General features: G+C 41.2%; 3 protein-coding genes across 3 annotated transcripts; 1 reads left to right on the forward strand and 2 right to left on the reverse strand.

Moving 5' to 3' along the window:
• Positions 1-2,560: 2,560 nt before the first annotated feature.
• Positions 2,561-5,924, reverse strand: b3galt6 (UDP-Gal:betaGal beta 1,3-galactosyltransferase polypeptide 6). Its single transcript, XM_066690978.1, has 3 exons — positions 5,710-5,924; positions 4,665-4,736; positions 2,561-3,711 (listed from the first exon to the last, which is right to left on the reverse strand). The coding sequence occupies exon 3, from the start codon at positions 3,689-3,691 to the stop codon at positions 2,699-2,701; it is 993 nt and encodes a 330-aa protein (XP_066547075.1). The 5' UTR covers positions 3,692-3,711; positions 4,665-4,736; positions 5,710-5,924; the 3' UTR covers positions 2,561-2,698.
• Positions 5,925-7,100: 1,176 nt separating this feature from the next.
• On the forward strand, positions 7,101-20,034 carry sdf4 (stromal cell derived factor 4). Its single transcript, XM_066691193.1, has 7 exons — positions 7,101-7,268; positions 8,815-9,170; positions 11,609-11,745; positions 12,322-12,435; positions 12,864-13,022; positions 14,465-14,640; positions 15,670-20,034. Exons 2-7 carry the CDS (start codon positions 8,866-8,868, stop codon positions 15,844-15,846), a joined length of 1,068 nt encoding a protein of 355 aa, XP_066547290.1. The 5' UTR covers positions 7,101-7,268; positions 8,815-8,865; the 3' UTR covers positions 15,847-20,034.
• A 2,464-nt stretch (positions 20,035-22,498) lies between these two features.
• Positions 22,499-26,120, reverse strand: LOC136713941 (zinc finger protein 271-like). Its single transcript, XM_066691192.1, has one exon. The coding sequence runs from the start codon at positions 26,102-26,104 to the stop codon at positions 23,924-23,926; it is 2,181 nt and encodes a 726-aa protein (XP_066547289.1). The 5' UTR covers positions 26,105-26,120; the 3' UTR covers positions 22,499-23,923.
• Positions 26,121-26,371: the final 251 nt, after the last annotated feature.

A 26,371-nucleotide genomic window follows, 5' to 3' on the forward strand; every position in this document is an offset into this window, starting at 1 on the left:
TGCTTGAATATAAACACCCACACACAATGCCCAAAGGATGTTATTTCTATAAAGCAAGAAGATCAATGGCCCCAGCAGCAAATATTGCAAGTCTCCACATTTTATACCTCTGAAGAAAGGATGGTGTTTTATCTACAATAGTTTTTTTATTTCTGAGGTGTAATTAATCACTCATGATGCACCTTTCATTCAGTTGCTTTTCTTGCGTCTCTTCCCTCTCATCCATCACGGACCACCTCTCATCTCATCTACTTCTCACTTTGAAAAACATAACAAAAACCAGGTGATGGTCAGTTCAAAATCAGTTAAAACCACCAGTTTTAGACCCATCCAGCCCCATTTCGCCCCCCCCCCAACTACTGTTGAAATGTGTTGACTAGCGTTGGGCAATATACCAGCATCACAGCTGTATGAATATATTTTTAATTATACAAATATCATTCCAGTCACACAGATAGAAACTAAACCAAAGTGTCTTAAAGGAATACAAAACACCAGGGTGTTAATGTAAACTGAAGTATTCACAAAATTTCCACATCTTGTTGCAGTCTGAGTTTGCAATTATTAATTTGTCAAATGGGACTTTATGTTTCAAATTGACACAATCTACTCCAAACTGATACAGCTATGCTATAAAAATGTGCATATTATATACATGTTAGACTTGAAAGATGATTAGAAGATTCTCAGTTGCATCAGTATTCAGCTTTGCTACGGGAACCCTAAATCACTTCAGGTGAAAGAAAGTGGTAGAGGAGCTCAGATCAGGATGAAGTTACAAGAATATTTCACTGAAGTCACTGAATATGATGACGACCATCATTGGGAAGTGGAATGTGCTTCACTACACCCATCCCTGGCCAGAGCAGGCGCACATCCAAACGGAGCAGCCGGGACTCATGAGGGACGCCACCGTGAGGACAACAGGGACTTGGACACATCTGTAAAGCTCCATGTCGGAGATGGGAGTCAGTGTCCACAGATCACAGTATCCCAGTTCCTGCACAAAGCTGGCCTGTGTGAGCGACCGGCAAGACAGCAGCAATTACGGATCAAGACCCATCTGAAATCTCGAATGGGGTTTGCGACAAAACATGTAAATGATACTGCAGACAAAATGATCTGGCATGAGCCCAGTCAGCACCATCCCCACAGTCCAGACTGGAGGTGCGGCATTGCTTTTTGGTAATGCTTCTCATCAGCAAGGACTAGGAAGCTTGTCAGGATTGAGGGGGAAATGAATGGTGCTAAAAGTAAAGGCGAATCCTAGAGGAAAACCTGCTCGACTCAGCTTAGAATCTAAAACTGGTTTGAGAATATTTCCGTAGGATAATCACCCGAAGTTCACGGCCAAAGCCACACTGGATTGGTTTTAAAAGAAGACAGTAAATGTCCTAGAGACTTGAAGGTCCATTGTCCATCAACAATCCCCTTGTCAGAACTGGAGTTACTAAACTGCTCACAGCTGGTAGAAACCTTTTCAAAAAGACGCAGTCAATTGCTGCCCCAAGTGATTCCACCGAGTCAGGGGGCTGAATACGTTTGCAATCAGGACATTTAAATATATATAATTTTCTTTGAAGGTTTGGTTGACATTCAACCTCCTTAACATGTAACAGTTTCATCATTGGAGTGTTCATAAAAAGTTCATAAACAAAATTAGTTTACATTATTTGTAATTAATCAAAATGTGGCATTTTGGAAGGGGGTGAAAACTTTTGCAAGACACTGTTTGTTTCCTACGCTTAATTCTAGTCTCGTGGGCTGACCCATTGGAAGTGCACTGGGTCTCTAAATTAGAAACTGGGAAAATGCTTAAGATTGCATGGCCCAATTTAATATCAACTATATATTCACCTATGAACTATTAACATTCAACTACTTGATCAATAAAGATCAATAGAATGTTAATATAATCGGTTTCAAAGTCTTTGTCAGAGTGAAAACAAGCTGCAACAATGTGTCTGCAATCTAATGCAGAGATATCAAACTGATGGAACACTGGCACATTGGAATAGATAGATGCTACACCCGCATTCTATAGAACTTTCATTATCAAGTAGTTGAATGTTAATTCATTATCTATTTAATATTAAATTGGTCCAGGCAATCTAAAGCATTAGCACAATTGCTACTGTCTTGTCATTTGTGCTGCATTGTTAATTTAATTAAAACATACAAACATTGTATATAAATCTTCTCAATCCAACAGGTCCTGTTCATCGATTGCAATAACAGTGAAGAACCCTCACACTGTGTCTGCCAGTGTCTCAGGCGGAAGGATCTGCAGTGAAGGTGCTGAGACTGGAGGAGGAAGGGGGTGAAAATGCATCTCAGGACAGGAATGGATGTGATCTGATTGCTAAGCAAGGATCTCCAGTCGTGTCTTTCAGACTCACAGTGAGAGAGACACAGTGCACCGTCATATGTAAACTATGTCTGAACGCCAACAGAAGGATCCTCAGATTTGAATGTATGGTGACATGAACTGTATACATCTACAGTATGGCAGGATGTTCTTTGGGCCAGAGAGCTAACCAAGCAAATACACCACCACAGCTTTAACTCACTTCACATTTATTCAAGTCCTGTCCAGCTGCATGAAACCCACACAATCAGAAGCACAACAGAGGAGAAAACTAATTCTGCCCATCAGTCTGCACAGGGCTGAGAACAATAAATAAATGTATTTTAGGACTCAGGGGATGCCATCTTTCCGCTGACAGCACTGAGAGGGGGGGACGTTCCAGTCATACACGTACGATAAGCGCAGTTTAACTTCTTCCTTGCACAAGCGGCCGTCCTTCAGCAGGGTCTGGTGCTTCTCCAGCATGTCCTCGAGGCTCTGCTTGTGCGTAACGATGTACTTGTTGTTGCAGCCCCGGGATTTGTACTCTGTGTCGAAGCGAGGGTCGTGTATTCGTCGTAAGTCCACTGGGGCCAGCCAGGCCCCCAGAGAGACGTCCTCGCTCTGCCACACTTTCAGATAAGCCGCATTTATCCGCACATAGTGCACCAGGTCTGAGGACAGGATGTAGCCTCCTCCAAGGGCATACGGCAGATAATAATCACACAGGGCCCAGGTGCTTTCCTTCCATTTGCCAACAGATTTCACTCTCCCTCTCCCAGAAAAGAAGCCCCAGTATAATCGCTTGGGCTCTTTCGACCGCAGCTCTTCTTTGATGAAGTCCAACCGGGCAAAAGTATCATCATCTGCTTTTAAGACAAACTTGAAGTCCACGTTTTGATCCAGCCAGGAGTACATGTGCAGGAGCTTCAGGGTGAGGTTCTCATAGGAGTCTTTCAAATCCGGCAGGAGCAGCAGGTCATGGTGCCGGGCGTTCTCCGAGCTCAGGTTCTGGAGATCTTCAGGAGGCAAGCCCTCAGTCCCGACCACGAACATGCACAGGACATCAGAGTCATGCTTGACCAGCCAGGTGCTCCGGATGATGCTCCTCCGCTCGGTGTATTTGGGCCCTGTGGTTATGAGAACCACCAAGAAGGCCGTCAGGACCTTAGCTTGGGCCTCCTGGTGCGGAGGACGCATCTCAGAGTGAGGCTGGAATCGGTAGGGTGAGGACCCTGTTTCGGAGGTGCACTTGGCCAGATAGAGCAGGACCACTGCAAACAGGGAAATCACCCCAATTGCCAGAGTCGTCTTGTGACGACACACCAGCCGGAACAGGTTCATGGTTCCAATTTCTGAAAAATCTAGATGAAATTTTTTTAAAAAAAAAAGTTATTTTCTGCTGTACATCTCAAAGAACAGTTTTCTTGCAAATTTATAATATGCAGAATAGTGGATGAGTAATTTTTCTACGGCTCAGAGAGTGTTGCCCTAGAGTTATAGACTGGATAGGATCCTTGGATCACTTATTAATGGGCACCAAACGAGCACGATGGGGCTGATGGGCTCCTCTCGATTGCACACTTTCTTATGTTCTTATGTTGCTAGTTATTTCTGGCTTCACTTCTTGGAAGGAGACAGAACTTTGTTACCCTACTTTATTTAAAGAAATAGGGTTTCATTAGTTTAACAAGAATAGAAGTGTAGAATTAGGACTATGGTTCAGTTTAGATAAATTGTACTGAGCAAACTGTCACATGAACAATGTAAAACATGAAACATTTATGTATTTAAGCATTTGATTTTAGAAGCATTCAGACTTGTTTCAGGTAAAGTCGATGGGTTTACTGTTTTTACATTTTCCTTGTTTGATCTTTGCACAGGTGCCTTATATCAGTGAATGTAACTGAATGAACAACATTAGGCTGCCTGTATTCTATATAGGTGGTTTTACGTATGCATCAGCTGTGAAATTAAGTGCTAATGTTCAATAAGAAGCGTTTGTTCAGCTGCGCAGTAGCATCATATATGTGACTGAGCTCAAGTACTAGTGTTCCAGCTTCAAAATCAAGTACTTTTCATCTGCAATTCTATGTACAAATGTAAAACTTAAAATAAAGAAAACAAAACTGTTAAATACTTTATAAACAACTTACAATATGTATTTCAAAATAAATACATTATATTAATATTAACCATTTTCCTTTTTAAATATTGTAACTGAAAACAAGATGTTAAGATCTAAGTGCAGCAGTGAGATTACACTAAACTGGCAGAAGAAAAACTAAGATCACCGACATTTGTGATTTTTCTTTACCTTTTAAATGGTCAGACTGCTCAGATGGGTCTCATTTCTCAAATGCCTGAAGGCCATGATTCCCGAGTGCACCTACAGTGTCAAACACAGAATGAAGAGATGATTAAAGCTGGCGGGGCTGTGAAAGACTGCATCTGCACAGCTATTGACATTGACAGCCCAGTCGCTCTACCGCGCTCACAAGCTACATGTGCTGTCGCGCTTTCCACGATTTCAGTTTTGGGAAAGTGCCGAAGCTTGGATGTATTCTCAAGGTCTTCTCCTAATTAATCTGGAGAAGATGTCCATCATTAACCCTAACACTTGTGTCGAAGTGATGGAATGATGGCACGCCAGTTCAGGACCACCTGGTCCCTAAAGACCTCCTGGCAGCTAGACTGTACATGTAGACCCTCAGCATCGCCTGCTACACAAAATGGGTTTCAGTCTCAATTGTATTGATCCTTGCTTGTCCTATTGTAACAATTACATGGTAAGGAAATGTTTAGTAGCACATTTAATCTTCATCCATTAGAAAGCACATTTAAAAGATTATAAATACACAAAGGTCAGGCGCTCAGGCTTCAGGCAGGTCCTGTGACCGTGAAGGAGGACGCCCTGCTCCGCTGCCCTGGCGCTAGTGGCGATTCATGTCCTCTCATCCAGCCGTTTACAGGCGGTGACGGCGGGTTTTATCCTTTGCTTCGTCAATTTTCCAATGTCCTCAATATCAATTCCACCCATAGAGGCACACAAATCAAACCCGTAACAATCAAATCGCGCTGAATCCGTGTGATCGGGTACCAACATGGGCAGCATCACTGACCAGCCAGTATCTCCAGCCAACCAACCAACCAATCAATCAAATCAATCCGCGTTTTACTGCTCCGTGCTGCATGAGCACACAATTCAGACGATCAACTGAAATAGGACAATTGATTTCATCAGGTTTTGCTTCATTGATGAGACGCATTTTCAGTGAGAAACAGCCCACACAGCCTCCTGCTGCTGCTGCTAATGGCCGGGTTTCAGTTTCACCTGGCGCACCGAGCCGCAGACACGGTACCTGAGGAAGACTGCAGAGATGAGCGCGGCTTCCTCGCCAGTGAGGGCTGTAGCACACGGGCGCACACTGTCGGGATCGCGGCACGGCCTGCTCGCAGCCTCCGAAGATTCAATCATCCCGACCAGCGCTCGGCTGACATGACAGCACGCAAGCCGGTGTGAGCGCCGCGGACCCTCGGACAGCGGGGCTCCAGCACTGAGGGCCGCCGCGCTGCACGCTGGGACGGCACGTCGGCGCACAGAGTTTCACTGCGGCGCCCCCTGCAGGCCGGGAGATGAGCGACTGTTAATTCAAATACTGCTGCTGCTACTGCTACTACTACTCATAATGTTTATTTTTTGATAGGATAAGTTACAAGTCAGACATAATACAATTACAGTTTAAAAATTAGGTAAATATACAGTTAATATTAAAAGTCAAGACGGCAGAGTCCCTGACCTCCTTCCCGCGTTTACAAAAGACACATCTTTTTCAGACAGTACTTGTAATTTATTCATTGACCTGTAGATTGCGCTTATACAACGTGTTGTCATACTCTTGCCTTGCATTACTAGCACTCGTATTGTTTATTTGATGTCCCCTGTGCTCCCTCTCCCTTGGGCCTTGACTGTGACTTCACATCTTGTCTGCACCCATCAGCTTTTACAATCAGGATGTAAGACCTCATATATTGTTTACTGTAGATCTCGTATTCACTTGTGTAAATTGGAATTTGTAAAACGAATTATGCCTTGAATTGCACTGTATTTGTTGCACTCTGTATTGTGCTTATATGTTGTAAGTCGCCCTGGACAAGGACGTCTGCTAATAATACATACATACATACATACATACATACATACATACATACATACATAAATAATAATACAGAATACAAATCCTACATCCTGGTTCTAATGGGTAACAAGTGCAGACAGGATGCGCTGAAGTGTTAGAGCTGAAGGGGCAGAGGTGTAAGAGCTAGCAGTAAAATAATATACAAATACAATATACCTGTAAGTATCTTATTTAGAACTAGTATGTATACTTGTTATTTCAGTCCCAATATATATGTGTCTTCAGTTCATATAACTATGACTGTAATTACGATCTTCTGATGTACTTTGCTCTTCTGAGTGCTGCTGTCAGAGTGTAGACATGAATTTGCTTAATAACAGATTTCACATACAGGTGAGGCTCTTCAGGTAATTGCCTGCGCCTGGTTGCGCAGATCTGCAGACTGCGATCCCATTGGTGGAGCAGTGCAGATCCTCGCAGAGCTGTGGAGATCTGCGCAACTCGAACACGTCTGTTGACTGTAGACGTGATGACGCAATTTCCTCCTCATTTTCCGAGAGTGACGCGCTTCCGGCAGCGGTGGAGAGGGGCGGAGCGGCGCGACGGAGCCACGTGTACAGGAAGTGGGAGCCGCAGCCGAGCGCAGCGCTGACAACATACAGAGCACAGAGCACAGAGCACACAACACACAGGGCTCCTGACGCGGACACAGCGGGATGCGCAGCTGCTGGGTGTGTGTATCGTGTAGGCAGTAGACCCAACGTGGAGAAGAGCTGCAGCAGGTAGGGCGGCATGAACGTGTCGTGCGGTTTTTAAATGTCTTCCTCTGTCTCAATGTCTGATCTGAAAATCTGAGTATTTCAGTTCGTTCAGGTGGGTTAAGCGCGGTGTTCTGCAGATCGGCCTGGTTATGAATTAGTAAATACGCACCTTTAGGTAGATTATCGGTTAAATGCGGGACACTTTTCAGCTGTGCTTAATACACATTGGTTTCCTCGTCTCACTTCGCATCACCATTTCCAGCGCTGTGCTTGATATCACTGTGTCGCCGTGCCAGTGTCAGCTGATCGCATTTGATTTCTTATTTACAAGGGGATGTGAATGTACGGGGACATGGCGTTTTGATAGCTCGGCTCCAGCACTGCCGATGAAACCCCTCTTCACAGCACCGTGTGGACAATGGCAGCTCAAACAGACGAGTGTGATTGAAATACAATGTGTAACGCAGACTAGTTCGGCCACCGTACCGTTATGTGTCTCAGTCTAACTTACAATTGCAAGAGCACTGGTCCTCACATGTGTTACATTCGCTCATATCGTCTGTGTCGAATTTTTAAACGTGACTTTATATTATACTTTGTAATTCACTTTTAACAAGCATTTTAGCAAAGAACATTAAGAAATAACTATGAATGCTTATGGAACAAATAATTGTGTAATTGTATGATTATCCTGAAGCTCAATTTCCTGTATTGCCGAATCAATTGACCAATTTATTGAATGCAAATGGTCATTGCAGTCTCTAGACCCATATCTGATCGAGCATGTATGCTTTGAACTTACAAATGCAATTCATAAGTGAAAACCAGTAAATGTGAGGGATCTGGAAAAATGTTGTCTTCAAGAATGCCTCCTGAGAAGCTACAACTTCCTGAAAGACCACATGAAGCATCTTCTCAGTGCCAAGGCAAATGACAGTGCACACAGAAATGATTGCGGCGTGTGAATGATCTGTGTTTTATTTTAAACATGCCATTGTTTGTAAAACATATGGTGTTGCTCTGTGTAGTGTTGATAGCATTAAAATTCCCAAAATAAATGAAAATGTCAAGACCAAAAATTATTGCACACTTGCATTTCTTCTGTTAAATCACTTGTGTTACAATTGATCGAGGGTATCACTGCCACTGGAATCCACTGATTGTGGAAGTGATTTAATGGTCAACTGAACAGTATTTCATTAAAACAATTATCTGTAGAGGCGAGGGCTGTCGGAGAGGGCATGATTGCCACCTCCATGCTCTGTGTTCACCAGTATGTTAGGCGTGATGTAATCGGACAGTCGGAGTGGTAGTGCTTTAGCACAATGGTGATGGGTGATTTATGAAAATATAGAAAATTGCATTAAAATGCAGAATGTGTGTATTTAATAATCATTGAAACTAGTACCCAATCTAACAAATGTGGCATTATCTTAATATTAGTAGGGAAATTAAATGTTTAGTTGATTTAGATTTCATGAAATACTGTTTAGTTGTCTTTGTTGATGATCCTTAAGTGGTAGTGATATACTTGCTGATTAGAGATTTTCTTTTCCTTTCTTGGCAGTGTCTGAACCTCTTGACTGGCATTGGCAGAGCTTGGGAAAGAGGACACACCATGACGGCAGGGCGAGTTGTGCGTGTCTGTGTGGGATCAGTATGTCTGTTCCTTGTGGTGTTTCTCATGGCGGACGTTCAGGCCCGCCCAGCTAATATGTCAGCCCTCAAGGACAAAAGCCCCAACAGCAAAGAGGACAATGAGATCCTTCCCCCAGACCATCTGAATGGTGTGAAATTGGAAATGGATGGACACCTCAATAAGGACTTCCACCAGGAGGTCTTTCTAGGCAAGGAGATGGAGGAGTTTGAAGAAGATTCTGAGCCCAGGAGGAACCGCAAGAAGCTGATGGAGATTTTCAGCAAGTATGGTATCAAAATCTGAGTTTTTACCTTTTCAGTGGATAGGTTTTGATGATGATAATTAAATCACAAAGTACATTTTAATGTTTTGCTCTATTTAATATTAAAATAAAATGAGTTGATATGTTAGAGCCATAAGAGCCTGGTGGACCATTTTTGGGTTATGGCTGGCGACCGTGGCAGCACTTGGTGTCGGATGTAATAAGACCACAGTCATGGTTTGTATTTGTTTTTATTATTGTTAGATGGCTGTACTTTTTAATAATGAAAAGAGTTTATGCATTTCATTTTCATCTATTGGATGAAAGTAAGTGAGTAGTCATCTGAGTTCTGTAGCAGTACATAGCACTGACCAGAAATAAGGGAAGTTAATATTTTGTGGCACCTGCGTCATAATTCTAGACTTCATTCCGGCCCAGTGTTGTCATCTCGTATTAATGAATAATCTCACAGCAGCTTCTGACATTTCTTTAAAGGGCCATGAATTCCTTTATTACTGATTTCTTATTCAGTATTATTTATTGGAATATGTGAATACACAATTTAAATGTTTTAATTTAATAGTAGGACCACATCATCTGTCAAAAACAAAAAAGAAAACGGCACGGATTCCCAGGACCAGTTGATATAAAATCCTGCATTAATAACATCATTGCTGTAGCATTACAGTGATTACATTTAAACAGTCAGTTGGCTCTGTCAGAGTTTGATGTTGTTCTGTAAAAACGTGGCCAATAAGAAGAAACAATTCTTTCAGCATCTGTAGAATTGCTAACACCTGACAAATATCTTTTAGCCTTTCCTGTTAAATTGGGAAATAATGATTCAGCTTTAATGCAAACCACTTTTAAACTTTGTGAGACATGTGAAGAGGTTCTTTAACACTACAGTGTTAGGGGAAAAGTATTTGTATTTATTAGAACATAATATGTAGGCTTTTTGATATAATAGATATTGTTTGTTCAAATCAACTTTATCCTTATTTGAGGAACTTATGTTTATTTTTTATCTGTTTTGAAACTGGAAATTGTGCTTAAACATAAAAATAGCACGGAGTTAGTGAAGTTTTTCCCAGTTCTATTAAATAAGAAATGTATGGTTTAAGGCTGTGCGATATGACGATATATCGTATGACAATAGAAAAACGTCTATCGTTTCATATTATGCTATATCGTTTATATCGTGGTGTCGCAAATTGCAATCTTTACGGCAGTATTTTTCGTCATTAGGATGTTTTGCGTTCTTCCTGGTTCTTCCACACGTGTCGGATGCGACAAGAAATGTGCATCAGAAACGCAGACAGACATGGAGGAGAGAGAATTGACACACAATAACCAACATTACCAAGAGATTCTTTAATGCGCAAGCGCACACGTTGCGCCCCGCTCTCGTTGCAGGGCTAAACTCGATCTGCAAGCACCCCCACCCCCGCTAATTTAGACTGATATCATTTGTATAAAAATAATAATAACGTTTGTTTGCATTTTAATAAATTGGAAAGCAATGCAAACACATTCAGAAAGTATCATTTTCTTTTTATTAAGATGGTGAGGTGGTTCAACAGTTGTATTATAATAATAATAATAATAATAATAATATTATTATTATTATTATTATTATTATTAATAACTTTTTTATTAACAACATGCTGTACTTGTAAGTAGAATCGAAACGCGACAGTCAGAAGAGAAATGTCTCTGTCTAGTAGATGTTAATGCGCCACTATAAACCCGGCTGTGCTAAATCTACCTGAATCTGTACCATTTACAGTTCATGTGTTGCGTAATTACTATTACTTGTGTTATTGTTGTTATGTGACAGTAAATCATACTGTGTATATGTATATATGTGCTCTGAGGAAGATAAGTCGAAACGCGTAAGCATTATGATGTTCACTTTTTCTCTAAAAAATAATTTGAGACATCGGTGAATATGGACTGTTTTTAGACGGGAGCTGCTGTACCATCCTAATATAATACGGATAATTGTTCTATATAAAATCCCTGGGATAAGGCACCCCGCATTTAAGATTTATTAAAACTATTGTAATGCCAGCTATTTTTAAATATAAAAAAAAAATATATATATATATATAAATATCCCATAACAACATAACACACATAATAGCAATCACACAACACTTGACCTGTAATGTGTTGCATTCTGCATATATTTACCATGACAGCCTGCATGTAGTATTTGTTAGTATTGCTTATTGAAGGATTAACAAAATACTTGTAGTTTGAATGTCTTTGGTCTTATTTTGTGGCTTGATTGGATAAAAACAAGAAATATCGAGAGATATATCGTGTATTGCCCAAACCTCTAAAAATATCGAGATATTATTTTTAAGTCATATCACCCAGCCCTACTTCAGGCAAAGTGGCACCCATTTGCCCAAGTGGAAGATATACCTTAATTAGATGTCATTCATCCCTCAGGGTGGATTTCAACGGAGATAAGAGTGTCAGTGCCAAGGAAATGCAACGCTGGATAATGGAGAAGACTGAGGAACACTTCCAGCAGGCTGTCAAAGAAAATAAACTAAGCTTTCGAGCTGTGGATCCCGATGGAGATGGTAAGGGAAAGGCTTTGCCTATCCATTAGATCCCAAGTGTAACCTTCCTGAGAACCTGCAGATAAAGGCCATTAATACTTGCATATAGAAAATGTCACGTGACTTGTTTCTCCACACGGACCTAAAAGTTTGCGCTGCTGCAAGCATTGTGTAGAAATCAATGGGGCAGGTGTGCGTGTCTCGGGAACAGTTCACATGCAGCTGGAGCTCGTTTGTTGCTGCTTTTGTCTACGGTACATCATGTGACCATGCAGGTAGATTTTTTTTCGTTGTCAAATACTTTTTACTAATAATTTTTCTCTATCACTCTAGTAAAGTGCAGTACATTGTGTTATAATATGAAGTTTTTTCTTGTATCAACGTGATACACTTCTGAAGTGTCAGAGCGTACTGAACCCACATCGCGTCTCGCAGTCCTGGACCGGGTTGCATGCACACGGTTCGGGTGAGGTGGTTTTGCCAGATTGTTAGCACCGCTGCCTGTTTAAGTGTAGGTTGTTTGTTTCTGCCTCATGATGAAGTGGAAGGAGGAATGCAATCACTTTGACATCTTTGTTACACAATCATTTCTCTCAGGACACGTTACCTGGGATGAGTATCGGATAAAGTTCTTGGCAAGCAAAGGCTTCAATGAGAAGGAAGTGGCAGAAAAAATCAAGAAGAATGAAGAGCTGAAAGTGGATGAAGAAAGTAAGTCTTCCTAGCTGAAGTTAGTCCTGTCCTCCTTCCTCTCTTCTCTTTGCTACTCCTTCCTGCTGGCAGTCTCTCGTCTCGACTCTGTTGCATGGCTTCTCTCCGATGGCCTGGCCTCACTCTTTCTGTCTCGCCCCACAGTGTGGCACTGAGCTGCCCATGAGCATTAGGACGGCACAGTGTCTTGGACATCTTTTGAAGACTCATGTTTAGATTATGCCTCTAGACCATTCTAAAGTTGTTCACTGACCTGGGTAGATGTTTTTATATGGATGATGTTACCCTGGTAATGTTTTGTAATGCAGAACATTGTGTCTTACTGTTTGATAAAACCGTGCCAGACACCTAAATAATGAATTAATAAGTGTAGTTTGTGGTGGTGCAGTAGGAGGACTTTTAAACAGAGTTGTCTCCTGTGTTCGCAGCCCAAGAAGTCCTGGAAAATCTGAAGGACCGTTGGTTCCAGGCAGACAATCCCCCAGCGGACCAGCTGCTCAATGAAGAGGAATTCCTGTCCTTCCTCCACCCCGAGCACAGCCGAGGCATGCTCAAGTTCATGGTCAAGGAAATCGTTCGTGACTTGGGTAGGCCCTCAATGTACCTGAAGGAAATGTGCCGAGTGCATCGTTACACTGCAGCCTCCTCCAGGCGCAAATTGTTGCATGCATTGTTTATTTTATAATTTATAGGCTACATTAAGCTTTTCTTTAAACACATCAATTAATTGAATTTCACCAAGAAACTCATCACTCATTTCTAATTTTCTAATTAATCACAGCTTATATGTTGGTTTCCTAATTGCTATTTAGTTTTTTAGCCCAGATTGTTGTTGTCGTCGCCACTGGACGGCCAGACAAGCCAGCAGAGCCGTCGCCTCGCTCAGCTCAGTGTCGTTTGTCACGTGTTTACTAGTTTAGTTAAGAGAGACATCGATTTCCTAGTACTCGTATTGTTTATTATCATTTCCCCTGTGCTCCCTGTCCCTCAGCCCTTGACTGTGATTTCACATCTTGTCTGCACTCATCAGCTTCTACAATCCAGGATGTAAAACTTATGTATTGTTCACTGTATATCTCATATTCACTTGTGTAAATTGGAATTTGTAAAATATATTATGCTTGAACTGCACTTTGAATTGCTCTTATATTTTGTAAGTCGTCCTGGACAAGGGCGTCTGCTAAGAAATAAAATATTAAATTAAAAATAGTAGCTGCAGCTCGCTTTCCATTCTCGCACTCACTCTGCACAGCGTCAAGGTTCCCGCGCTGATGACATGTGATTGTCTGCCCAAACAAGTTGCGTGGCGGTATGCAATTATCGATTGACAGACAGGAAGGACATCCTATCATTACATTCGGACTGAATGCAATGATTGGTCGAACCTTTTTTAGTCCTGTCCCTTCCACAGAAGATGTATATATATATATTTTTACATTTAGACCACTTAAATTATTGATTGCTATCAGGATGTGAAGAGACTTTCAACCAGTATAACAAAAAATATTTCTGGAAAATATTGCATACCCTACCTTTAAAATTAAAATGGCTACAGTGACACCTGGTGGATAACACTTGAAATACAGGGTCTGGGACCTGAAAAGCACTTTGCCCCAGTGCAGCTGACTTAGAATATAATAGTTTTGTGTGTAGTTGGGGTTATTGGACAATTTCATAGAGCACAAAACTCCAGACTGACACAGTTCAATAGCTCAACAGAATATTTGTATAAAATAATTGCTACTGGAATAAATATTCAAAGCCCTTAATCCATTTGTAGTATATCTCTGCAATAGCACAAGCAGACCATCTCCTCCTCATGAGCGACAAAGGTTGTCAAATTGTGTCCTTCCAAGATGCTCATGTGTTTCTATAACTGTTCCATTTATTATTTGTATTATTAGTATTATTACTAGTAGTATTACCACTTTGTCTTCTACGTCACAGCTGCGTATTGCAGCCCACAGTGCTTAGCTGTGAGGACTGAGAGCTGGACGCTGTGTGGACAAACTGTGGTTTTGCTTTGCAGATCAGGATGGTGATAAAAAGCTGACTCTCTCGGAGTTCATCTCTCTGCCGATGGGCACAGTGGAGAACCAGCAAGCACAAGACATTGACGATGACTGGGTACGAGAGAGGAAGAAGGAGTTCGAGGAAGTCATTGATGCCAACCATGATGGCATTGTCACTATGGAAGAACTGGAGGTGGGCTGATTTCAACAGTTAAAGGGTTAATCTTAGTTTAAACCTTTGTGCTAAAGGTATTTGTGTGTTCTGTGTGTATTTTGTTTTTCTGTTGATTAGGGGATACTGTAGTGTTCTCTTCTCACATTCAGTCAGTCAGAACCCAATCCTTGCCCTGAAAAATTACAATTGCATCCATGAAAGCCCCGGATGTCAGGATTGTGTGGAGAGCAGCGATGTCCGCAGTGAGCATGAAGGCATCGCAGTGAACACGCGTGAAAAGCCAGACGTGGTTTCAGAAGATGTAGCTGATGCCATGAAGAATACAAAAACAGGGAAGACATTTGTAGATGGAGTCATAGTGGAGATCCTGAAAAGAACTGGAGGAAGAGGAGATTCTTGTAAAGGAAATAATTCACTTTTCACAAAGTGTCCTAGAATAAGACAAATTCCAGATAAATGGAATAATGCAGCTATCATCCTCATCACAAGATCAGATGAACTATAGGCCCGTTACTTCCCTGGTACTAATGCATCATCTTCAAGACACTGGGCCTCATTCAAGCAAGTGGGATTAAACTCGCAGGATCATATTCAAGTAGTCTGAGAACGATGCAGGGAATATGAGCGTCCCCTGGCCTGGGCTTTATCAGTGCTGCAAGAAATCAAAACAGGAGGGAAATGTACATAAATCTCATCAAATGTCCTGCTGCTGGTGATGTAGTGAATCATGATCCCATCACAGCAGGTGGTAATAAGGAAATATGATTGTCCTCAGGTAGAACAGTATCTTGCAAGTTGATGATGCTGAACTTTCATAATGTGGCAGTAAGTATAGTGTCAGCTGCTCAGAGCAGAGCCGTGCCATCGCAGCGCTCCAGCCCATAGAGCGACACCCTGCTATGCCAGGAGAGTGGGGACTGTACGGCAGTGAAGTCAGGGGGAGCTCGTACACAATGAGCCCCATTACGTAAGGAAAATATCCCCAAACTGCTCTTCTTTGATTGTGGCATTTTGGGATTCTAATTCACCTTCCTCTTCTCATTGCAGGAATACATGGACCCTATGAACGAGTACAATGCCCTGAACGAGGCCAAGCAGATGATCGCGGTGGCTGATGAGAATCAAAACCACAACCTGGAGCTGGAGGAGATCCTGAAGTACAGCGAGTACTTCACGGGGAGCAAGCTGATGGACTACGCTCGCAATGTGCACGAGGAATTCTAGCAGCTCGGTCTGACTTCGCTGCAGCTGCAGGGCCATAGAGCTGCTTCTCTTGTGCGCTGCACCTTCAGGCACTGGCCTGTCAAATCCGTCGGACCTGCTCTCTTCTCTTGTGCTTTCCCGTGATGCTGTGTCTTGATCTAGAAATCATTATAAAGAATGATATTGATTTAGATTTATCTTTGACCTCGCTTAACGTGAGGTCTTGTGAATGGTTGTCCCTCAGTTTTTTCAGCAGCAAAGGGATGTCTGACGGCAGCACGGATATAGAGGCGACCCTTGTCTGCGATTATCTGTCTGATGTGATTCCTGTCTTTTCTTTCAGTGGATTCTTGCATGTGCTGTTAATTTGAAATGCATTCTAGACATTGGAAATCAATCTATCGATATTGCTACAGAAATGACATCCTTGTCTTCAGACACGCGCATGGGGGGCGGCCCAGTTATCCAAGTGCCCCCCCTCCAGCCGAGATCCTGCTGCTGTAATAATCCTGCTTCAGACCCATTTGTTCACGAACATATCCGCTGTGTTGTGTACCATTTCATAACCCAAAGCTTTATAAATGTACAACAGCATCTCAAGCTTGTTTTGCAGCATTAGTCAGAAGAGTGTCCCAGACTTTCAGCTTTCTGACTGTTATTAGTCTAAACAGTCCTCTTTTACTTTAGGAAACTAAGAGACAAATCGTTTGGTTGGATTTTATTTCTGATCTAAAACTAGAAGTGCCCTTTGAAGATGTACATTTGCAATATTTATAAACCATTCAAATGTTAGCTACAGGATATTGAAAAGTAACCATGAATATGGGTTCTTACTGTGTGTGTTAATTATGCTTTGTTTCTCCGAAGTGTGACCATAACTCGAGTTTCTGTGTATGTCAGGCTGCTAGTGTTATTGAGGCTCTCTGTGCGGCACCAGACAGCCCATTTCTGTAACGTAACTCGTATTACAACTTGAGAAATAATAAGTATCGCTACTGAAAAAAATGAACTAAACCTATAGGAGGTTTCCGTTTTAATCCTCTGGCTTGTACCACTAGATTCTAGATAAATGTAATGACTACATGTGTGTTAAGAGTTTCAGTTTGGCTAAGGAGATGCTTTAATATATTTTTGTTTAAGAAATGTATCTATTCCTTTTAAGTTAGAATGATCCAGGTTCTTGGGATCACAGTTTTCTGTTTCAGATTAAATAAAAACTTGACCCATGTGCCAATCCCATTTTCCATCCTCCGGTCTTTCAGTAGACAAAAATCCAGTCCAAGTAAATAATTATAATCATACTTGCGTATGGGTTGAACTTCGGTTTTAATCTGTGCAAGTACTGAGGAATATTGTTTCCAAGACATTTGTCAAGTAACTCCTAATCAGTTACCAACTAATGTTAAAACATTAAAACTCTGCTGTGCGAAACAGAGCCTTACTAAGCATTGAAAGTCCTGCAGTGGCCATCTGTAAATCCTGAAATCATATTCTAAAACCCAGACACTACGTTTTCATCGTAGTAGTTATAACTAGAAACTGCCTGCAATGTGGCTTCCAAAGTATATTCGTAAGTGCAGTCTGTGCATCCAGTGTCACATCTGTGCTGTAAGCATTACCCAAGATGGCAAAATGTGTAACTCATGCACACTTGCTAAAAACAATAATAACTAGAAGATGCATTCAAATGTATATAATTAACCACAATATGGCATTAGACTTTAACATCATCTGAACCTTTCTCCAGCTGAAATCTGATCTGTTCATAGCGGCCACATGCATTGAACACAACTCACCTTGAACAAGCCCAATCAAGCGCCGTGGAGAGTCAGTCAGGGTGGCACTTACAGTTCTGCAGAATAAATCACTGAAAGGTTAATTGAGTGATGTAACAAAGCCACTAAACCATGTGACCAATTGATCTCCCATTTTACAAGCCTTAAACTAGGGCAGAAGAGAACAACGCACGCTACATTGCAACGCCCGGCATTCGGTCTGCTTGGACTTTATGCATTTCCTAATCTTCCTGCCTGTGAAGTAGTAAAGCAGGGTTTACTTATATAATTTGTTCTTCATTCCTCTTAGTAGACCATGAATTCTATTGACTGATCCCACTATTGACTTGGACAAGGATTCTCCTTCAAAATAGAGTTGATTTGCACCACCCGTCGTACTAGATTTCAGTGTGGATTCAGGGGTTTCAGGTTAGCATTATTTCACATCCATTAGTTTGAAATGAGTTAGGGTGCAGGAGATGTTTTCTCTGGGTGTTAGGGGAAACGACAGTCATCCAGTGCTCTCCAACCCCTGCATGAAGTTGGCACCATGTATTTACCAATGCATGAGCCTTGATCTCCTTATAGCAATGTGATTTAAGTATTAAGTAGTGAATTTTAACAATAGTAATATATGCTCAGTAAGGACTGCCTTGTAAACCCCCAGTGGTTTTGAAGATCAGAAGTGTGTGTGTGTGTGTGTTGATAGGATAGCATCTTGCAGTTGATGGAGATTTGTGGGATGCACATCCAGGGCACGAAGCTCCCGTTCCACCACATCCCAAATATGCTCTATTGGGTTGAGATCTGGTGACTGTGGGGGCCAGTTTAGTACAGTGAACTCATTGTCATGTTCAAGAAACCAATTTGAAATGATTCGACCTTTGTGACATGGTGCATTATCCTGCTGGAAGTAGCCATCAGAGGATGGGTACATGGTGGTCATAAAGGGATGGACATGGTCAGAAACAATGCTCAGGTAGGCCGTGGCATTTAAACGATGCCCAATTGGCACTAAGGGGCCTAAAGTGTGCCAAGAAAACATCCCCCACACCATTACACCACCACCACCAGCCTGCACAGTGGTAACAAGGCATGACGGATCCATGTTCTCATTCTGTTTACGCCAAATTCTGACTCTACCATCTGAATGTCTCAACAGAAATCGAGACTCATCAGACCAGGCAACATTTTTCCAGTCTTCAACTGTCCAATTTTGGTGAGCTTGTGCAAATTGTAGCCTCTTTTTCCTATTTGTAGTGGAGATGAGTGGTACCCGGTGGGGTCTTCTGCTGTTGTAGCCCATCCGCCTCAAGGTTGTACGTGTTGTGGCTTCACAAATGCTTTGCTGCATACCTCGGTTGTAACGAGTGGTTATTTCAGTCAAAGTTGCTCTTCTATCAGCTTGATTCAGTCGGCCCATTCTCCTCTGACCTCTAGCATCAACAAGGCATTTTCGCCCACAGGACTGCCGCATACTGGATGTTTTTCCCTTTTCACACCATTCTTTGTAAACCCTAGAAATGGTTGTGCGTGAAAATCCCAGTAACTGAGCAGATTGTGAAATACTCAGACCGGCCCGTCTGGCACCAACAACCATGCCACGCTCAAAATTGCTTAAAACACCTTTCTTTCCCATTCAGACATTCAGTTTGGAGTTCAGGAGATTGTCTTGACCAGGACCACACCCCTAAATGCATTGAAGCAACTGCCATGTGATTGGTTTGTTAGATAATTGCATTAATGAGAAATTGAACAGGTGTTCCTAATAATCCTTTAGGTGAGTGTATATATAATCTCCTGCTTAACAGCATTTCCCAAAGTGGTGTGTGTAACCAATTAGCGAGTGAATGTTCAGATATGCACCTTGCCACACAAGACTGGGTTGTAAAATAGTTTGTCAAGGCTCATCTATTACACAAATATTAATGCTGCTGCTATATTATCTCTTCTCTTGCAAACTACAGAATATGTCAGTGGAGAGCTACAAGAGAAACTGATCAAGATCAGTCTTAATAGTAACAATAATAAAATCCTGTGTTCATACTGGTTACACTGAAAGAGACCACCTTCTAAATATCTAATGTATGGTTCATACTGTGTTTTCTTTTACATTTCTTAATGCCTTTCTGTGGAATTTAAGTAGAGTTATTCAGAGCCCTCTGTTTTCTTTTCCATCTGAGCATTCTTGTTTTCTTATTCGTCCTCTTGACTAATCTATTATTTGTATGTCTGTCTGTTACCTTACTCCAGAACATTTATTTCACCCCACTCTTTTGTTCTTGGTACTGAATAAAATCCTGTTTCAATTGAATTGGTTACATTTCAGAAGTCAGTTGCAAATGGTAAAGCAATCGCACGTTTTTTTTTTGTTTTTTTTTGCTTTCTTTGCTTTGCTCCCCCAATAAATAAATGAGAACTACCATAACCCTTACTTCCCTTCCATAGCCTTTGTATTGCATTTGAATTGACTAAGTAACTCTGCACTTATCAACCTTATCTCAGACATTGTAGCTGAAATATAGGTGCCATGTTGGTCTGAGACTTTCTAATGCAATAGAGATTTATGTAGAGCTCAGTTTTTATTAAATACAAAAGCTAAATTTGTCTTTTACAAACTTGTATTGAAATTGATGACAGGATGTTATCTAAATGCTTTGGTCCAGAATGCAAGAACTAGTTTTTCAGATTCCTATATGTAAACAACTTTTTGTCATCTTAAAACTGTATATATAAAGTGTTTTCCTTTACTATAATTGGTGTTAATATGTACCCTGTTTAATTTATGGGTAACAATAATCCAAATGCACATTTTGTGTAATTAAATTATGCTTCAGTTCACATTTTCTATGCAACATATATCATTTCAAGAAACACATGTTGAGTTGCTAATACTAGTACCAGTTTCAATGATTTGGTCCGTTTTGTTAGCCTTTAGAGCTGCAACCTCCCTACAGAAACCAAGGGCACGTTTTATGTTGCTTTTACACATCGTCAGTATAGCCTTGAAATCACAAACCCATCCTCACTTTACAACAGGTGTTTCTTGACCTTCTATGTATAATAAAACATTAATCATAAATGATGCATAGCTACCTTTGGGAATTAAACTAAAAAAGTACTATATTAAAAGCTTTCTTAGTTCTGTATGGGTGCAGTTACATTCCTGAGACCTAAGTGATCAAAGCAGAAGCCATACAAGGCAGCTCTGAAACCGAGTGCTGGGTGTAGAATTAATGCTAACTTTCAATGAAGCTGAAAAAAACCAAAGTAATATTGACTCTGATTTTCCCAATGTAACAAAGGCTTAGACCAAATTATATTGTTTACCTACACACAACCTGCAAATTAAAAGCTGAAACCAATTCACCGTTTCTTTAATTGACAGATGCTTCTTAACTACAAAGTGATAGATGTTTCTAATTTCTGAGTGCAAAGTTACAAAGCCAGTCAAGTGTCTGCATTTGTGAAAAGGACAGAAAGTTGTTCATCATATATTCTGTCAAGGGTCTTCAACTATTTGTATCAGTATTTGTTCTCCAGAATTCAAATGTTCAGCTCTCTAAAGCATAAAACATGATACGATTCCCTTTAACTATGCTCAGTTGGTTACTTTTCAGATAAATAAACTATATCCATAGATTTCCATCAATATATACTTGTTCATGGTGAACTACAACATTATACAATTCAGTCAACAAATGAAACAATTAAATAAACCAAACAGGAGAAATAAAAGCAGAAATGATAAAGCACCATCACAAGGTTAAAGTACACACTGTTGGGTAACATTTATATCTAGTGTTGATTAAACTGTAATAAAGCCAGAGTACATCAACCACTTACATACATTTATTGATATTACATCATATTCTCCATCCCCCTATCATAATATATAGAGCTTACCTCAGCACCTGAAGTAACGGACATTCATTCATGATTCCCGTTTGATTGTGTTTGTGCCCATTTTCCTCCCAACAACTGCAACATCAGTTATAGTTCTTCTAAATCGCCCATAAGCAGCAGCTAGCCTTTAAAATAAATGTATACATCCACATTGAAATGTAGAAAATCTAAGTGAAATGATAAAAACACAGAAAGGTATAGGTAACCATGATATAACCATGGCAAACCACAGAATGTGAAGTACATGCATTTGCTAGTGAATTAACAAGCACATTTGTGGTGGTAAACGTTTTGAAATTATGCCCAATCCCTGAACATATATTCAATGTAATGTGTGTAGTCTAAGTAGGATATTGAGTGAGAAATTACAGCTTTTCAGATCATTACCAGTCCCAAGTGTGCAAATTCAAAAGTCAATATAGACTATTGCTTCAGCCTGGAATATTGTATAACTTTTAAATTTCTGGACTAATTTAAGCTTTAACAAGTTATTTACATTACAATACTGGAGAGAAAGAGTTATAGAGAACCTGCTACAGAAATTTAGTCACACATGGTCTATATCTAGGGAAATAAAAAGCTAGATTTTTCATCTTCCTACTTGATCTAGTAGCCTGGTACTATGAAAACTAATGAACACTGTTCAAAATGTTTGAATTGAAATTGTGATACCTTTGTTCTTGCTGTTGCTAATTCTATACGTTTATATTTCCAATATCTATATTCTGTTAATTTATGTCTCCATTCAAGAGTATTAAAAAGTGTCTTCAGATTGAAACCGTTTATTACATATTGGCCCTGAATTCTTTTGTTGTCTTCTACGACATAAACTGCTTAAATAACTGGTCAATATTAATCCGTTTCCACTGATTTATGCACAAGAGGTAACCTTGCACAAATCCTGACACAGAAAATGGAAGACAGAACTGTGCAATAATAGAACGGAGGTTAAAGGGAAGTGGGGAGGAGTGCGGTGTAGCGCCCAGAACAAGGACTCGGTATTCGGTGAATATGTTAAAACCAAACACTTTATTACGGCAAACAATGTGTCTATGATAACAAAATCAATCATTTCCATCAATTATACAGATAGCATAAGATAATATAATTTACTACTTATTAATACTGATATTCAAACATGATAGCAATGTTGGCTGCACTGAAATGTCATGTATTTTGTGTATAGAGAGATATAGATGTAGAAATGTTTACTTTAAAAATAACTTGACACTGAATACACATTCAAATCAATGTCATAATTAAATTCAAAGAATATAGATTATACAATTAAAATAAAAACTTTTGGCAACACTTAATATTGGCATATTTAAATTCATAGAACCTAAACTAGAGGCACATAACTTATCAAACACCATATACTAATTAAAATGAGTTTAGCACCAAATACACATTCAAATACAGTAATCCCTCGGGATATGCAAGAGTTGTGTTCTTGAAAAACTTAATGTAGACGAGAATCGCTTGACTCTGGGAGCATCATCACAAAACGCACTATGGAAATGTGATATGCTTTACTCAGGCAACATATTTTATACACCAATTACAATTAAGGTAACAAGATTAAAGATTCTTCAATCAATACTTTATACATCACCATATTCAGCGAATATTTATTAAATTAGCACTAAATATTAAATTAAGATCAAAGAATCTTAATCATTAACATCAATCAAGGCTATTAGGCCACCTGGAGCTCATTTTCAAGGCTCTTGAACTTGTACTTTACTTAAATGGACTCCACTGTCCAAGTCTTGCTTGCACCTCTATCATGTTACCACCCCCTTTAGTCCCATGGTTGCAGCTCCTCGCTTTGTATCCCTTTTAATCAGTTGCACAATTTAAAAGTCAAATGTAAGGAAATTATGACTTCAAATAAGGGTTCAATTAATTAAATGAGAGCTTGGTTGGAATGAAAACGAAAAGGGAGGGGGCTCCTCCAGGACCAGCGCTGAGAACCACGGTTTTAGTGGAAGGTAAAATTTCTGGGTAGGAAGATCATTCATTTCAAGGGATTTCAGGAGAAAAAGAATACGTGTGGTTACAAATTGCATTACACAGAATTACACAGAACTTCGGTGGAACTTTTCTTTCAGAGCTCTAGTCCAGCGGTGACCAACCCTGTTCCTGGAGAGCTGCAATCCTGCAGGTTTTCCAGATATATCTAAATCGCCAATCATTGGATACCATAAACACAGGGACGTTTTGCCTAATTAAGTCCCACAATTGTTCCAATTAAGCAGTTAACAACCTGGATAGAACAAAAACTTCAGACCCTGTAGCTCTCTATGACCAGAGTTAGCCACCGCTGGACTAGAGCTTTGAAAGCAAAATTCCATGTAACTAATTCTATAGCAATGGGACAATATCTTTGACTCTGGCATTGTAGGTTCGCAGCATCACGGTCCCTCTCTCGTGTGGATTCCATGGTGCAACTCAAGGCTCTCTGACTCACCGAGACTCTCCCCACGCAGAGCACTGCTATATGGCACCTCTCCAGTGTGGAGGAGCAGGTGGTTATCAAGCTCAGATGATTCAATGAAACTCTTCTCACACTGACTACAGTTATATAGTCTCTTTTCTGTGTGAATTCTGTAATGTACTTTCAATCGCTGTGACGTAATGAAACCCTTCCCACACCTGTCACAGCAGTGAGGTCTCTCTCCAGAGTGAATTTTCTGGTGTGACTTAAGGTACCCTGATAGGGAGAAACTCTTCCCACACTGGTCACAGCTGTAAGGCCTCTCCCCCGTGTGGATCCTCTGGTGAGACTTCAGGCTCCATGACAGGCTGAAGCTCTTCCCGCATTGAGCGCAGCGGTGTGGTCTCTCTCCGGTGTGGATTTGCAGATGTTTATTGAGCTGTGATGAATTAGTGAAACTCTTCCCACACTGGCTGCAGCTGTACGGTTTCTCTCCTGTGTGAGTTCGGTAATGAACTTTCAGGTGTCCCGACGCAGTGAAACCCTTCCCACACCGGTCGCAGCGGTACGGGCGCTCTCCTGTATGCATGCCCATGTGCTTCTTCAGCTTGGAGGAATGGGTGAAACTCTTCTCACATTGAGAACAATTATGTAGTTTCTTTTCACTATGAATCTGGAAATGTATCTTCAATCGTTGTGACGTGATGAAGCTCTTCCCGCACTGAGCACAGCAGTACGGCCTCTCCCCCGTGTGGATCCTCTGGTGCAGCTTAAGATTCCCCGACTGGCTGAAGCTCTTCCCGCACTGAGCACAGCTGTACGGTCGCTCTCCGGTGTGGATGCGCAGGTGCTTGTTGAGCCGTGATGAATAAATGAAGCTCTTCCCACACTGGCTGCAATGATATGGTCTCTCTCCGGTGTGGATTCGATAATGTTCTTTCAGGTTTCCAGATTTGGTGAAACCCTTCCCACACTGGTCACAGGTGAAGAGCGGCTCTCCTGTGTGGATCCTCTGGTGTAGTTTAAGGCTCCATAGCTCACTGAAGCTCTTCCCGCACTGAGCGCAGCTGTACGGCCTCTCTCCGGTGTGGATGCGCAGGTGCTTATTCAGAGGTGATGAATTAGTGAAGCTCTTCCCACACTGATTGCAGCGGTACGGCCTCTCTCCGGTGTGAATGCGGTAATGGTCCTTCAGACTTCCTGATGTAGTGAAGCTCTTCCCACACTGGTCACACCTGTATGGCCGCTCCCCTGTGTGGATCCTCTGGTGTAACTTCAGGCTCCCTGACTGGCTGAATCTTTTCCCGCACTGAGCGCAGCAGTATGGCTGCTCCCCGGTGTGGATGCGGTGGTGGATTTTGAGATGCTGAGCCGTTCTGAAGCTCTTCCCACACTGCACACAGTAATTACAGTCCTCAGCGTCTCCACTCAACTCTGCTGTGTTTGTGTTCACAGTCAGAGGGCAACAAGTACTGAAGGTCTTACTTCCGTGTTGTAATGACAGTCTCTGCACCCTGACTGAGCAAGGCCGCATGAACTCCTGAAGAGGAATCTTCTGTTCGGGCTGATGTCCTCTGCTTTCCTCTCCATATTGCTCCAACGGGGCGATATGTAGCTCAGTACTTGGGTCCTCATGTTTAATAGACTGTGGCTCAATCTCTGTCTTATGAGTTATAGGATTCAACAGGATATCGTGTGTATTTGTGTGAAGAGATCCTATAGAAGGTCCATGCAGTCCATTATGATGATACTGGGGTTTAACGTGAAGGATCTCTGGGTCAGTGTGTGGCTCTGAAACATTAACGGTTTCCAGCTCATTCAGCTCGACTTCTGTGAACTCCACTTTAATGATAGATCCAAGCTGATCAATATTTTCTGCAATGTTCCCTTGATCCAGATTCTCAAGTCCCTCTCTTCTGTACTCTGATCCTGCCGGATTGTGTCTTTGTGTATCATGCTCAAATCCTGGCTGCAGTGCACTGAGCTCCTCCACACTGTGACTGGAGTCGCACTCCTCCTTGCAGTGTTGATGGCCAGTGTGAATGCTTTCCCCACTGTCACGGAGAGCACTGGACCCCACAGCTCCTGTAGAGATGAGACAACATACTGTTAGCAGCTCCAGTACTACAGTGCAGTCCCACAATAGAGCTAAAATCATAGGTGCCTGTTAGACCTGCAAACGTAACAACATCCCACAAAAGTAATACAAATCTGCAGCTTTTAATGTAATAACCCCACTAACGTAATACGTTTTGCAGGGATTTGTTAGATTTGCAGGAAGGTGAAAATCTTCAGCTTTCAAAATTGTAATAACTTCCCACAAATGTAATACATCACTAATATAATCAAAATCTGCAGTTTATACAAGTTGCTAACTCTAAATGTCTTTAACAGCTAATGACATTTTCTTCCCACATATTCTTGT

This window comes from Amia ocellicauda, chromosome 18 (genome assembly GCF_036373705.1).
Source record: "Amia ocellicauda isolate fAmiCal2 chromosome 18, fAmiCal2.hap1, whole genome shotgun sequence".
NCBI classification, from domain to species: domain Eukaryota; kingdom Metazoa; phylum Chordata; class Actinopteri; order Amiiformes; family Amiidae; genus Amia; species Amia ocellicauda.

Bases quoted from the DNA above. Each gene is read 5' to 3' on its own strand.
- LOC136713941 (XM_066691192.1), bottom strand. From the start codon at position 26,104: ATGATTTTAGCTCTATTGTGGGACTGCACTGTAGTACTGGAGCTGCTA.
- sdf4 (XM_066691193.1), top strand. From the start codon at position 8,866: ATGACGGCAGGGCGAGTTGTGCGTGTCTGTGTGGGATCAGTATGTCTG. The intron at 9,171-11,608 runs GTATGGTATCAA...TTCATCCCTCAG, and splicing joins CTGATGGAGATTTTCAGCAA to GGTGGATTTCAACGGAGATA. The intron at 13,023-14,464 runs GTAGGCCCTCAA...TTTGCTTTGCAG, and splicing joins GGAAATCGTTCGTGACTTGG to ATCAGGATGGTGATAAAAAG.
- b3galt6 (XM_066690978.1), bottom strand. From the start codon at position 3,691: ATGAACCTGTTCCGGCTGGTGTGTCGTCACAAGACGACTCTGGCAATT.